We start from the raw sequence: 15,009 nt of genomic DNA, 5'->3' as shown, positions 1-15,009 counted from the left end.
CCGCACCACGATGCCAGTCGCATATGTTAGTACATATGTGCTGGCATCGCGGTGGCGATGTATCTTAATACATCCCGCCCTAAACCTCTGACTGCTATGAGTTACAGGATCTTATACTTTTTTGTGAAGGTTTTATAAATGTTCCTACTCATTTGTTTTCTTCATGTGGTACAGTTTTCCACTGAAAGACAATGCAGCATTTATTAATACCTTTGTTGACATAAATGGGAATATGATACATACATATATTCTTCCAGCTGCAGTGCCGATCATTTAGTGCAAAAAGGGGGGAACGCTTAGCACACATAAACATGCATGAGAATGCTTCCCCTGTGCTGCATACAGCTGGGGCTATGCAGCACCCAGGAATCGACGTTTCACACTCTTCTAAGCCCGCCCCCGGACTCCTGTAAATTAGCCAATGGGAGTTCCGGGGCGGGCTTAGGAGTGTGTGAAGCATGCTCATTTCCGCTTGCCACACACACACATGTACGCACGCGCTACATGATCATTACTGTAGGGTTCATACAGTAAAGAAGGAAATCCAAAATAACTTGTACAATAGTCCCATAGGGTGTGGATCAAAAGAGATACAGCATCTAGGTCCACATGGGGTTTTTCACATATTTTTTTTTCTGTCATTGCCGACACTTGTTGACATGGGTTTCCAATCTGTGTAGCGTGTACCCTTGCGTGGCTTCGCTTCATTCGCCATGCTTCTCGACAGGTTCCTCACTTCGCTAGCTCTACGCTCGGCACACTCTACTACCCACGTGGATTCCGATTGGGAACGGTAGAGTGTGAGGAAAAAAAATTGTGAAAAAATCATGTAGACCTTTTGCTTGTGTTGGCCTTTTTGTCAGTGTTGACCTGGACACTGTTGGTATATCATCCAGATCCTTCAAAATGGCTGCTTCCAGTGTGGATTTATACTGGTCATATTCATTGGAAACCAAATAGCCCATCCGATAGATTACCACAATGTTCTGATTTATTTAGGTGTCGGGTTTAAATAACATAAGTTTTCGTTACAACCTTTGCATTGAAAAAAAATCACGGTGCTAAATTACCAAAATATTTCCCTTTTTTATTACCCGGATATAGGGATGGCCATCGACCATCGATGATTCAAAATCATCGATCGTTCATGGCCGATGTCGAATACATTTGCCATCGATGTGGGAGAACCAGATGGTTTCCCTCCATCGATGGAACAGCAAAACAATGTTTTTTGTTTTTTAAAGTGCTGGGACACGGAGCATAGCCCCGCCCCAGTGTTTTGATTGGCTTAAGGGCCAATCAATCAAACACAATTGATGACCATCGTTATGTAAAAATATCGATGGTCATCCATTGCATAGTTAAGCACTATCGATGGCCAGTTGCAGAATTGCCATCGATGGCAATGGCAACGATGGCCATCCCTACCCAGAGAAATTAACTACTTTTCATTGGATGATTCCGTTTTGATTGCGGAATACGGAAGATCCATGCACTATTAGCATTCCAGTAATCTGCCTCTCTCTGATTGGCTGCGTTTCAGGGCGTTGGCACTGACGAGAAATGTCTTATTGAGATCCTGGCCTCTCGGAACAATCAGCAGATGCATGAACTGGTGGAGGCTTATAAAGACGGTAAGTGGTGTTCGCTCCTGCCGTAGTGGACGATATTAGGCCTGCAAGTTACCCGAGAACCAACCAATCTGTTATCTGGCTCATTGCAGCTTACGGCAGAGACCTGGAGACAGACGTCATCAAAGACACCAGCGGTCACTTCAAAAAGATGTTAATTGTTCTGTTGCAGGTAAGAACATCCCAGTGGCTAATCCTGATTCACACACCCCCCCCCCCCCCCCCGTTGTATGCAAATATATGCAAATGCACTCAGCCATAGGCAATTTTAGATGGGGGCAGTTTGGTCCGTTCTGCACCTTTACAAAGGAAGGAACAAGTTTGAAACTAAAAAAGGGCGATTCTTCCTCTAAGCCGATTAAATTCAATTTTTCAAAATAATAAATTGGATAATTTTTTTAGACCGTAAATTATGTATTAAAGGTCCGATTCAGACCGGCTTGCTGCACTGTGAGTTTTCGGAACCCAGCAAGCAGTAAACCGCCGCCCCTCCGAGCTCCCTGCCCCTGTGCACGGCTGCAAATGCGTTCACCGCCGTGCACATGGGGAAAATCTCTCACCGAGGAATGATGAGACAGATATTGAGAGGGGTCTCCTGCAACGGAAATTTGGTATGAACACGAGTTCCAGGTGAAGGGGTTGTGGTTAAAGGCAGTAAGGTTTGGTCACACCTTAAGTCAGCCACTGCTGGTTAGTAAGATTCGGAATATAAAGGCGAAGTAAAACAAAGGTGCAGTCACCGGTCTCAGATGACCGATTATTACAGGACTCTGGCGATTGGCTTGTAACCGTTCTATACCTTTTGTGTACACGTGCGTATAAATCTCAGCACTTCCTCTTGTTGCAGGGCACACGGGAAGAAGATGACATAGTGAGCGATGAGCTGGTGGAACAGGATGCCCGGGTAATGGCTATGCTCATTAAACAAGCCTCATGTATATGACTTACTGCCAGATTTCAGAGCAGTCAATTGTATTACTGATGAACAGAAGTAATAATAGAGGTCAATCCAGTTTACTACATAATGGGGGAAATGTAATAGGATGAGAGATTCAGAAAGTGTAAGATTTGGTATGAAATCTCCATTTATTTTTTTTAAAGCGGCAATCATTTACACCGCAAAATCAAACTGTTTTTTTTTGCAGTGTAAATGATTGTCGCTATAAAAAACCTGGATATTTCTTACCAAATCTCTCACTTTCTGAATCTCTCATCCTGTTGCATTTCACCCAATAACTTATGTTAAGCATTCTTAAATAGAAGATTGCTGGGGGGTTTTTCGCACGGCGACCGATTATCGATAGACTGCGCGTGCGTACAGCTTGTAGTACTCCTGTAAAAAAGTCCCAATTCTGCGATCCCCGCCAAGATTGCGGTCCTGGGATTTTTACGCATCTAGAGCGAGATGCACTTAGCTTCAAAAGTGATAAAATGGAGAGTGATAAACAACCAACCAATCAGCTCCTGTCTGACAATCTGTGACATGACAGGTACGAGCTGATTGTTTATCACTCTACATTTTCTCACTTTTGAAGCTTAATAAATGGTCCCTGAAGTTTCCGCTGAGTGTCTATATTTGGTCCTTTTTTATTGGTGTGGAAAAATGCTTCGTTATGTCTGCGGATCATGTAACTTTTCTGTATGTCCTGTGTAAGGCTATGGAGGTGCAGGTCTGGGAGAGATCCCTGGTCGGGTGCAGATTTCTGTTACATCCTGTAAAGCTTACATTTTGGTTTGTATGGACACTCATATGTGCCCGGGGAATGTGAAGGTGGTCCGGTGTAAATGGGAGTACTTTCCATGCTTGCGTGTAGAGGGTAATCCATGTATTCCACTGTGTTCAGGATTTATATGAAGCTGGGGAACAAAAATGGGGCACAGATGAGGCACAATTTATCTATGTTTTGGGAAGCCGGAGCAAGACCCACCTACAGCTTGGTAAGTGATTATTCTGTATATAAAGTGCTGGTACCGGGAGATGTGTTGGTTTGATGTTTCCCATTGCTGGAGATTTTCTTGGCGTAACTGGAAGGTCCCACTGTCTTGCAGTCTTTGACGAGTACGAGAAAGTTGCTGGGAAGAAGCTGGAGGACGGTATAAAGGGGGAGCTGTCTGGGGACTTTGAGAAGCTGATGCTGGCCGTAGGTAAGATCTCCGCGAACTCTGCTCTTTCCCATCCTTGGAAATCCAACATTTCATTCATGGACAACATTTATGATTACTGGCACAACAGACGCCCATGACGCCACATTCATTGGCGTAAGAGGTTTCGTTTTTGGATCTTGCTGTAAAAAATCTCACACAAAGAGCTATAGAGTACATACATAATATGGTGTGAGAGTGGCACTTATGATACAGAACCTGGTAGTGATCATAGTGCAGTCTCCTTACATACTGAGAATTCTACCCAGCGTATGGAACACATGAAGTTGTACTGTGTAGTGACTGTATACAGCATATGGAATAGGAACAGATGCTGACAATCACATACTGTACAGCAATGGAACAGTATAAGTGCTACTGTGCAGTGTCTGTATATACAGAATAGGAACAGATACTGAGAATTACAACCAGCATACAGCACAAGATAAGTGGTACTGTTCAATTAAGAATTGCATACAGTACAGCAGCCGCTGTGTAACTGTGCTATAAACACACACACACACAGACACACACACACACACACACACACACACCCCCCCCCCCCTCCATAGTTACTGCCCAGCCTGGCTCTAGGCAGCTCTAGCTGAATCCCACAGCTACCGCAGCGCAGTCTTTTCCTCCACCTCCGGAGTCCAGACGCTGGCGGCCATTTAAAATATGGCGCCAACTTGTAAGCCAATCGGGGCTTGCGGCCCGGCAGCCAATCATAGCGGCTGCCGGTATGTAAGCTCTGATTGGCTTAGCAGATGTTGCCGCATTATAAATGGCCACCAGCATCTGGAAGTGAACTTGGTGAAGGGAGAAGCCTGCGCTCCTGGAGCAGTGGCTGGGTTTCAGCGTAGGCTGTCAGGTAAGTGGCTCAAGCCACATCTTTGATGTCTGCCAAAGAGGGGATGGGCGCTGACTAACTTTGTCAGCCGCCCACTCCCCGACAGGCATTAGGGAATTCAACCCTAATATAATAATACCAGTTGATGCAACTCAGTGAGAGTGAGCTGCATCACAACACTCTTGAGTCACCACAATTCACACATAAACAACTGCCCAAAATGCATTTAGCCTAGATGTATGAAAAATATAGCCTATAGCTCAGTGAGAGAGAGCCATAGTGCACCCAAACCTGCATATAAGAAAATACCGTATGATTAAAAGAAGAAACTTGGTGTGATTAATATGATCAAGTGGTATTTGTATGTATAGTTTCAAGTCAGAGACAAATCTCCCTAGAAACTGAAAAGTATATCAAGTAATACATAGCCAAATGGTGGTTAACTACCTGAACCTACAAAGGAAAAGGAGACCAGGAATACAGTAATAAACATAACTGTCTGGTAAAATTACGCTCCTTTCGAATCTAGGTGACACTAAATCCATAACTGAAGTTACTCCCAATATTTGCAAAACCCTGTGAGAGGGGGCTAGTAAATCTAGGGGGTACTGACCCTACTTGAAAGGGTGAACCTTAAAACATCTGAGCCTCTCAGAAAAGGAACCTAACTAGGACACAACGTCTCTTTGTAAACCAGCATAAGGGGAACACTTTTATTCCCTTTATTCACTACTTTTTTCTTTCCGTGCAATGGCACACCACATTATGTGTTGTATGTATGTATGTATGTTCATTTTAACCTCTCTTGAAATTTCACAAGCAACAAAGGGATATCACCACACGGATTCTATATGTTAAAAAATCCTGATAGGTTGTTCATCTCTTTTTTTTTAGATTGAATTAACAATAAAGCACAATTTTTAAAATTAAAAATCTGTTTGAAATATTCCTCCCTTTAGGTGTGCATCCATAGTGCAGTTCTTCTCTCTTTTACTGGAAACGCCCATAAAACGGTGGGCAAGACTTGTTTCCGCCGCTGTCCACCCCCAACCTTCCCTTTCTGCAACGAACAGCAAATACACGCATCCGCAGACCCCCAAGCATCGAAACTGGATGAATTCACCCTGTTTCGAATGGTCCTGAATTAGGCCCATAGTGTATACAATAATTGGATTCTTTTAAAAACTGCCTTCGTTAATAATCTGTTGAAAGAGAAATACAACACAAGAACCCTGCACCCAGCTCCTTGTTTGTTCAGAAATGAGGACGTTTGCTGGTAATTACCTGCGGTCACCATTATAGTAATGATGTTTCCGTTCCTTCCAGTGAAATGCGTTCGCAGCATCAAGGATTACTTTGCTTCCAGACTGTACAAATCAATGAAAGTAAGTGCAGTAATACACTCTAATCCCTGTATGTGGGCAGCATTGTAGAATACAGCACCCCGGCATCACCCATTTACTTGTGTGTCTCTATGAGGAATATGATGGTTTAATTCAGCTTTCATTCTGGACACCTGACAATCCAGAGCTGACGACACCAATCTTCCTCCTTCCAGGGCTTTGGAACCTCTGACAACACCCTGATCCGGATTATGGTGTCCCGCAGTGAGATTGACATGATGGACATTAGAGAGTCCTTTAGAACCCACTATGAGAAGTCTCTGTTCTCCATGATAAAGGTCAGTTTCCAGTTTTCCGCCATATAACGCAGCGTGCCGCCATATAACGCAGCGCGCCGCCATATAACGCAGCGCACCACCATTTAACACAGCGTGCCGCCATATAACGCAGTCTGTCATCACAGACCACTGAACCTAGACCATGTGGCAATCATTATTGTATGTTCCAGGCTCTGTGCGGCTGCCTGCATTGTTACTCAGTACTGTATACTGAGGTATAATGTGCACTAGGAGGGTCATACTGTGTATAACAATACCATTCCCAATACCACCAGTGCAATGTGTATTTTCATTTACAAACTGCAGGATAACATGTGGCTATGCTGTATATAATGTGTGATGCTCTCTTGCAGAATGACACATCCGGGGAATATAAGAAGGCTCTCCTGAACCTGTGTGGTGGGGATGACGAGTACGTACAGTCACCTGCTGTTTATACATTACTTCCATTACAATGTGATCACTGGTCTCACATCCTCCTGCTGCCTCTTGGTTTATGTGTTTAGCATGTAAGGACCAGATACTAGAGATGGACATCGACCATCGATGATTTTAAATCCTCAATGATTTATGGCCGATTTAAAAAAAAAAAATTCTATCGATGGGGAGGACCAGATGGTTTCCCTCCATTGATGGTACAAAGAACCGATTATATTATTTTTTTTCCCCCTCAAAGTAGCATAGCTCACCCCCTGATAACCCGGAAGCCCCACCCCATGTTCTGATTTGCCTACAGGCCAGTCAGTCTATAGAAAATGGATGACCATCAATAGCTAAAACTATCGGTGGCTGGTTGCAGAATTACAATTGATGGCAACCATCAATGGTGACTGCACCGATGGCCATCTCTACCAGATACATACACATACTCTGGCAAGATTATATTGCAGTGAGATCTGCAATATGTAGTTCACTTAAGTGAACTGAATATGTAGTTCACTGACCACCTAGTGGTCAGTGCGGCAAAGCAATTTATTTTTTTCCCCTTTAATTTCAAAATGCCTATCTGAGCACAATCCATGCACCTGTTGATGACACACCATGCAGCCCAAATAGACCTGTCCAGCTGTCAGTTGAATCAGGCTGTGGTGTAGCACAGGGTTGGCCAAACCAGTCCTCAAGGTCTACCAACGGTCCATGTTTCCCAGACCACCCAGCTGGTGCACAGCTGTGGTCATTACCAACTGTCACATTTTCAAACCTTCTGCATTCATTCCTACTATAGATCCACAGGTGGCCTGACACACAGGAACTGGTGGTAGATCTTGAGGACAGGTTTGGCCACCCCTGGGGTAGAGTTAGGATAATGTCACACATTCTATCCAGTCAGATTGTCCAGCCAGAACTATAGACTTCTACCATATAGGGCACCAACTAAGTCAAAGAACTTAGCCTAAGGGGATCTCCTTAACACAATTCCATTGTCCAGACCAATTGGTTTAGTTGAGTTGCTCTTGTATACAGCAGTAATAATCTCAGACCTGTGCCTTGGATACCTATACTGTTATGGGTACCCACAATACACACAATGGATTTTGCATAATTATGATTTTTTTATTTATATAGTGCTTTTCTCCAATAGGTATCAAGGAGCGAAGCACTGCTGCTATGTGCTGTCCCCGCCCCCTAAACCTGTGACATTAGGATATCCCATTTAGAGGGTGGGGCCTGGAGCGTGACTCCTTTCCTTATGGCACTGGCTCAGCATCACAAGTTCTCCCAAGTTTATAGAAAGAAATATATAGCGATGCGCCTTATCTACAGGACTTTGCTTTAGAACACATTTTCAAAACCATCAAGGGGGCGGTGCCTTTTTATTGAGCGCGGATAACGTAGTCATCTGATTGGCTGTATATGATGATGGTTTCCAGTCTTTGTTATGTCCGTAATAGTTTTCATTCTACACAAATATATATCACCGGTGCTAAGTGAGAGAAAATAATGTCAGCCCACTGAATAATCGTCTGATTACAGTCTGAATCTTCATTTCACATGTGAGCCGTTCCTTTTTTTATAGCGCCGCTGGGGAGTATTTCCCAGAAGCCGCCCAAGTCGCCTATCAGAGATGGGAGCTCAGTGCGGCCATTGCTTCGCGCATTGAGGTTGGAACAGAACACAATGTTGTCCTCTTATCTTGTCACATCTGCTGCTTTTTTGGTGCTTTGGTTAATATAACCCAGCTAGCGGCTTCCCAGCATCCCTTGCTGCCTCTTGCTTGCCTCACATCAGCCACAACTAACACACAACTAACCAGCTAATTGTTTTTGTCTCCACTAGAAATGCTGCTTACACTTTGCTTCCTCCTAATATAGCACTGGTAACCTTTATATTAATTCCTCTGGTGTGCTGTCTCTTCAATGCGTTGCGGTGCTAGCTAACGTTTGCAATGCATTGTCTGTTTCTTCTTGGTTTTATATTCTCAAAACTGTCCCTCTTGCAACATGCAAACTATGGGAGGTGGCCCTTCTCTGATTACATGGAAAGTCTGTCCATTGTTTATATCGGAGTTAGTCACTGTATCTAAAACACAATACCATTTTATATTGGTTTATTGTATTTACTATGTAATATAACAAGCCAGTTCAGACAGTGCGGCTCTGGGGCTACACAAAACTGATCCCGTAAATCGGTAAACAGTATTGGTTCCGTCGTGACATAGGCAGAGCAGATGAAGTGATATTGGCTTGTTATATTGGAAAAATGGAAAACAAAAATATAACCGTAATTAAAAATTCTAATACAAAAAAAAATATATACTGTATATGTTTTGGGACATTCCTCTTCTCTTTTTTTTTCCCCTTTAGACCAGTGGTTCCCAAACTTCTTGAATCATCGCGCCCCCTAGAGTATCAGCATTTTTTTACGGCACCCCTAGGACAAAATTAAGAAAAATGTGACTACCCTTTATCTTTCAGGGTCAGCTATGTGGTGGTGTACACTTGTGGTTCTGATTGTCCACATGGTTTATAAATTGCAACCACTAGCACTGGTTTTGCCTCTCACTTAGGCAATAATTAATTTGATTTGGTCCCTTGCAGCACCTGTAGTTTGGGTACCACTGCTTTAGACATTCACTGTTTTATGTTTGTTTCCAAAACTTATTAAAAAGTTAATAGAAAATTCTTAAAGAGCTCTGCCATCTACTGGTAGATGTACAGTACTACAGTAAAACATTTATATAAATTTAAAACATCATTGATATTTATTTAGAAAGGTGACACTAATACCGCTTTCAGATTGCTATCCCAGGCCTAGACCCTTTCACACTAAACCCGGGTCACCCATTATACACGGCAACCTGGGTTTAACCCTTTTTATAACTCGGGTTAAATTGCCTGGTTATTCAGTTTGGTGCTTTTACATCGCACGTGACCCGGGTTATAAAGGCGATCTGAAAGTTCTAAGTTCTACTTGGCACCCTGCAAAGAGAATACAAACCTATTTTATATACTCCATAGTAATAACAGAACCACGTGTTATTTATATTTATTTTTATTCATTGGTGTAGAAAACAAACACAAGACAAAGGCTGAGTGTAGGACAATGGCTTACCAGGGTTGAAGGGTTCCAGAAAACTATTCATTCAATATACCTGATGCAAAACCAATTAACTATGTCACATGAGGGAGATGTAGCTGCCAGGACCAATAACGCATTAGTTTTATACCAATATTCCAGCCTAGAACATAAAGCACACATTACAGAGTAGGGGATGATATCCCGCCAGATAAATGTTCTTATACTTTATAATATTCCCTGTAGTTGAAAGGAACCGTCCAGCCTGCTGGTAACTTCAATGCGGACAGTGATGGAAAGGCCTTGAGGAAAGCCATGAAGGGACTAGGTAAGGCTGCTGACCGGTCAGTATTCCCCCCCCTATGGCAGTGTTGTGTTGTGCAGTGTTTATTTACTGCCTTGTGCGCAGGCCTCCCGCAGCTCTCACCAATCACATCACTACTTGTTCTGCGCTTTGTAGCAGTTTATTAAAGCAGCTGAAGTGGTTTGTGTATGCTGCCTTGGGATACGGCCTAGATTTGCTCTGCCCTCTACATTGTATAGAATGCACCCAAACAGCAGCTCTGTGTCCTATCAAAGCAAAAAAAAAACTAAATAAGATTAGATTTAAATCTATTCATACAATGTGTATGTCCCACAGGCACTGATGAGGATACCATCATTGACATACTGACCAAACGCACAAACTCCCAGAGGCAGGAGATACTTAAAGCTTTCAAGTCGCACTTTGGCCGGGTAAGAGTGCTCTAATTTATGGTAAAACTGTCCTTTAAACTGTAAATTGTTGTATGATTTATGTTTTTCCTTCTCATACAGGTTTATAATTATCAACCGAATTGTTCAGATCAGGGACATGGCCATGGGTGATGCTAGGGGGTTAGGAAACACTTGTGTACTTTCCCTACACACATGGGATCTTGCAGCGTAGAAACACAGGGCATATGCACAAGGCTATTGCACTTTGGGGGGTCTGGGAGTGATCGCCGGGGTAGGGGGGGGGGGGGGGGGGAGAGAGTTTTCTCTCCCCTACTTTGGCATCAGAGATATTAATACATCTCGGCACTTAGGAATGCCTCTTAAACGTTATTTAGCCTCCAGGGACTGCCCAGTGCCTGATGAGACCTAGTAGTTCTCACTTTGTGCATGTGTAATGTGTGCACGTGCATAATAATGAGCCACTAATTACATATGCGCATATGTAATGAGTGGCTCATTAGTATGCATGTGCACTCATTACATATGCGCAAAGTGAGAACTACTAGGTCTCATCAGGCCCTGGGACTGCCTGTATCCTGCATGGACCCCCGCTGCCTCCCCACTGCCCACAGGTAAGTACAAGGGGAGGGGAGGTGGGGCCACTGGGGGGGGGGGTGTTAGGCACTATTTACACTGGGGGGGGGGATTAGGCACTCTTTACACTGGGGGAAGGGGGGGTTAGGCACTCCTACATTTTACACGGTTCACTCCAATGGGAATGGTACTTAAATGGTATTTAAAACGGTAATCTGCTGCAGTGGGAATGCTAATACCGTTTTAAATACCATTTAAGATTACCAGTACTTTAAACTGGTCTGCAGTGGGAAAGCAGCATTACAGAGTTTGTGTCACAATTGTTTTGTGTATTAGATGTGAATCTGACCTGTACTCACACAGCACCACTCTGTATTTACTGGTGCCTGACACCACCTGGTGGCTAGTTAGTAAATAAAGGTTTATTAAAGCTTGGAGAATGATAAGCTAGAGAGAGCTAAAGTACCAACCCACCAGCTCCTGTTGCGATTCTAACACAGGCTGTAAAGTGACAGTTGGGAGCTGGTGGTTTGGAACTTTGGGGCAGATGTATTAAGCCTGGTGAAGAGATAAAGTGGAGGTGAAGTAGAAGGTGATAACGCACCAGCCAAACACAGCTGATTGGCTGGTGTGTTATCACCGTATACTTTGTCTCCACTTTATCTCTTCACCAGGCCTAATAAATCTGCCCCTTTTTATGTCTCAACAAGGATTGGTACATCTCCCCCAAAGCCTGGTGTTCTTTAAAGAGCTACATGTATAAAATTCTATATGTGGAACAATTTTGCTGTAGTATTCATATATTACATGCCTTCTACCCTTACTGTAAATTAAGCTGTTCTATGTGGGGTCGCTGGTGATATGAACAATCCTGACGCGCGTTTCTCTTCTTTTCAGGACTTGATGGCAGATTTGAAGTCTGAGATCTCTGGAACGTTGGCCAAACTGATCCTCGGACTGATGCTGACGCCTGCTCAGTTTGATGCCAAGCAATTAAATAAAGCAATAGCGGTATCTACAGTTTATTTTTTTATGACTATTCCCTACTAATACTATACAGATATGTACTATAGTTACCTTGGTGCATGTTATGCGCTACAGCATGTATGACCCTAGATTTACCACAATGGGAGTGTACCTGCATCAGCCACAGCGGTGCGTATAGATTTTTCCATACTGCTCCAATGGTCCCCGATGCCACAGACTGCCATTGTCCAATGACTGCTGTAGATTTCTGGTCTATCCTTGTGTACTGTCTTAGCTTGGAATGAATGGAGTGCTCAGACAGTGAATTTACCTGGTCAGAGGGGGGTGGGGCTTGGAGATCTGAGCCAATCCAGGTTAACATGCAGCGGTCACCTACATACAGTGTAAACATGGAGGGTCTTTATGTGAGCGTGTATAGTTATGTGTATTATTTTCATTAAATTGTACCTGTTGTCTGCCCACAATGGGGGCTGCCATTTTGTTGACTGCTTTCACAGCGTGTAATTATTAGGTCCTGAATTTCCACGGGTATGTCCTGTCATCGCATGGAACCAGTTTAGGGAAGTGCTTTAAGTTCATGGCCGGAGTAAGCCTTGTGCGGGCTCGGAGCACTTAAGATAGGGGAACCTGAGGGAGGTGGGGATGTATATTATGTATATTATGCCGTGTTCACACTGCCAGTGACAACACTGCTTTTAGCCGGCATTTTAATGCCGGGGACTGCAGCACCGGGCCCCGTTCTCACTGCTAAGGCAAATTCCCGGGTGAAGCAGTTCTACCCGGTAATTTGCCTTTTAACACTGGGTTTTTTTTGCAGTGTGAGAACGGGTCAACCCGTGTCTGCATGCCTGGGTCTCCAACCTGGGTAAAAAGCAAGGTTGGAGACCCGGGAATTTCGACACGGGTTGAGCGGTTCACACTGAAAAAAAAACCCTGTGTTAAAAGGCAAATTACTGGGTCGACATGCTAGACCTGGGAATTTGCCTAGCAGTGAGAACGGGGTATAATTGTTTGTGCATACCTCCCAACGGGATGCAGTCACCTTCCCGGCGGTCGGAACCCCGGCAGTTAAAATCCTGGCACTTAGTCCCTCTGTGGGTGTTCACGACACCCATAGAGGGAGAATAAATTAGTGTGCGAGCGCAACGAGCCCGCAAGTGGGGGGGGTGATCCACGTGTGTGTGTGTGCCCCCCCACCCCCTTGCCGGGATTTTGCCGGTCGGGATTTTGCCCACCGGGATTCCATACCAATTCCCTCCCAACATGAACCATTCTATTTATCATTTATTTTTGTACTGGAACAGAGACAACTTAAACAACCTTAAATACACATAGAAAAATAAAATCTATAAAAATCTAAGAATACAATCAGCATCTGTACTACTTAAACACTGGAGGATTGTGTGTGTGTGTGTGTGTGTGTGTGTGTGTGTGTGTGTGTGTATCTTTCTTACAATGTTCTCATTAGATAACCCTTTACCCAGACACACAGGGAGGAAGGAGGAGATGTTGGGACCCCTGGTCAGGAAGCTCTGTTTGTAGCTCATGACACCTGATACTCCTGTGTTTATATCTGCACTGCGCACTGGTTCTGCTGCTGCTCAAAAGGGAGAGCTAGTGATGTAACTGTCCTCTAGTGAGGGCCTCCCCTGTGGTACTGTACCCCCTCCCCCAGTATCTGGCTATGTTTAGATTTACAATCTATCTCTGTACAGCTGTTGATGCATCAGTTTATAGTATGAAAGAGCATCCATAAGTCTGATTGATTTTGCAGGGTGCCGGCACAGATGAAAAAGTCTTAATTGAAATATTGGCCACAAGAAATAACCAGGAGATCCAGGCCATTAATGAAGCTTATCAAGAAGGTGAGCGTAGAAAAAGCAGGGTGTTGTGTACCTGCGGCTATGCAAAGCTGTCCTCTCCCCTCCGTCAATGCCAGGCAGGGGGAAAGCCGCTCAGTGTGTATGCACTGAGTGGCTTTCCCCCCCATCGCTGGGCATAGTCACCCAGTGTTTATGGACCTTAAGTCTTCTTCTTTTGGAAAGTTTATTTTGAAAGTAGCCATGCGCACAGCCTCGTGTTTTGAGCTTAAATCAATTGATGGATTTTGGTTCGGAATTCTGTTTTAAAATCCAAATATTGAGATTTAGATTTCCTGAAAATGGGTAAAAAAAAATGCTAAAATCACGAAATTTTTTGCCTCCAAAACGCCAAATTTGTATTTATAATCCAAATGACAAACCGCAGAGAGATCCAAACCGTTTCTCGGGCCGATCTGTTTGCACAGGTCCGTATTCGTCCCCGATGGTGGGGGTCTGCGCAAGCACATAGTCACTCATGCGCATGCACAAACCCCGGAGCGAGTTTCACACTAGCCGGGGCGTTCGCATAATGACGGACATGCAGGGGGTCCAGCCAGCGTTGGTACTTGTGTATTATCACTGCGCCCGTCGCGTCGCATACCACTAATTAAGGCATGCGATGGACCCGATTTGAGCCTTTCCCCGGGTGTACAATTTTAATATCGCGTCGCATGGCATGCCATTATAATGGCATGCGATGCTACGCGATTTCAATGTTAAATGCCCACCCAGACCCGATTTTTAATTTGTATCCCCACCCTAATGGGTAATGACAATGTTAAATCCCCCCCCCCCCCCCCATTGTTAACGCCACCCCACTATTAACGCCAACCCGAAGTGTGGCGAGCGGCTGCGGTACGCGTCCTCCTACCTTTTCATACCCCCACTATCCACGTCGGCGTGGAGTTGATGTTAAATAGTGTGGCGTGCGCAGCGAGCCACCGAGCTCGAAGCGTGGCGAGCGGACGCGCATTACTTCACAAGTATTACGTGTCCCCTCGTGGAGCTCGCAGCGCTCGCCACGCTTCGGGCTCGGTGACTTGCTGCACT

General features: G+C 44.3%; 1 protein-coding gene across 3 annotated transcripts in view; it reads left to right on the top strand.

Moving 5' to 3' along the window:
• Nucleotides 1-15,009, top strand: part of ANXA6 (annexin A6) — a 48,384-nt gene that overhangs the window by 23,841 nt on the left and 9,534 nt on the right. Inside the window, exons 6-18 of one of the 3 annotated variants that reach the window (XM_083181451.1) lie at nt 1,544-1,634; nt 1,724-1,803; nt 2,479-2,535; nt 3,476-3,569; nt 3,681-3,776; nt 5,950-6,008; nt 6,182-6,304; nt 6,658-6,716; nt 8,322-8,406; nt 10,067-10,148; nt 10,461-10,555; nt 12,008-12,121; nt 13,872-13,962. In XM_083181451.1, the coding sequence (XP_083037577.1) occupies nt 1,544-1,634; nt 1,724-1,803; nt 2,479-2,535; nt 3,476-3,569; nt 3,681-3,776; nt 5,950-6,008; nt 6,182-6,304; nt 6,658-6,716; nt 8,322-8,406; nt 10,067-10,148; nt 10,461-10,555; nt 12,008-12,121; nt 13,872-13,962 (1,126 nt within the window). The other 2 variants (XM_083181453.1, XM_083181452.1) reach the window with 2 other exon arrangements.

The sequence above is a fragment of the Crinia signifera genome, chromosome 4, assembly GCF_055691185.1.
Source record: "Crinia signifera chromosome 4, ASM5569118v1, whole genome shotgun sequence".
Taxonomy (NCBI): domain Eukaryota; kingdom Metazoa; phylum Chordata; class Amphibia; order Anura; family Myobatrachidae; genus Crinia; species Crinia signifera.
Note: the sequence above shows the minus strand (reverse complement) of the source record. Positions and strands in the feature narration are given on the sequence as shown.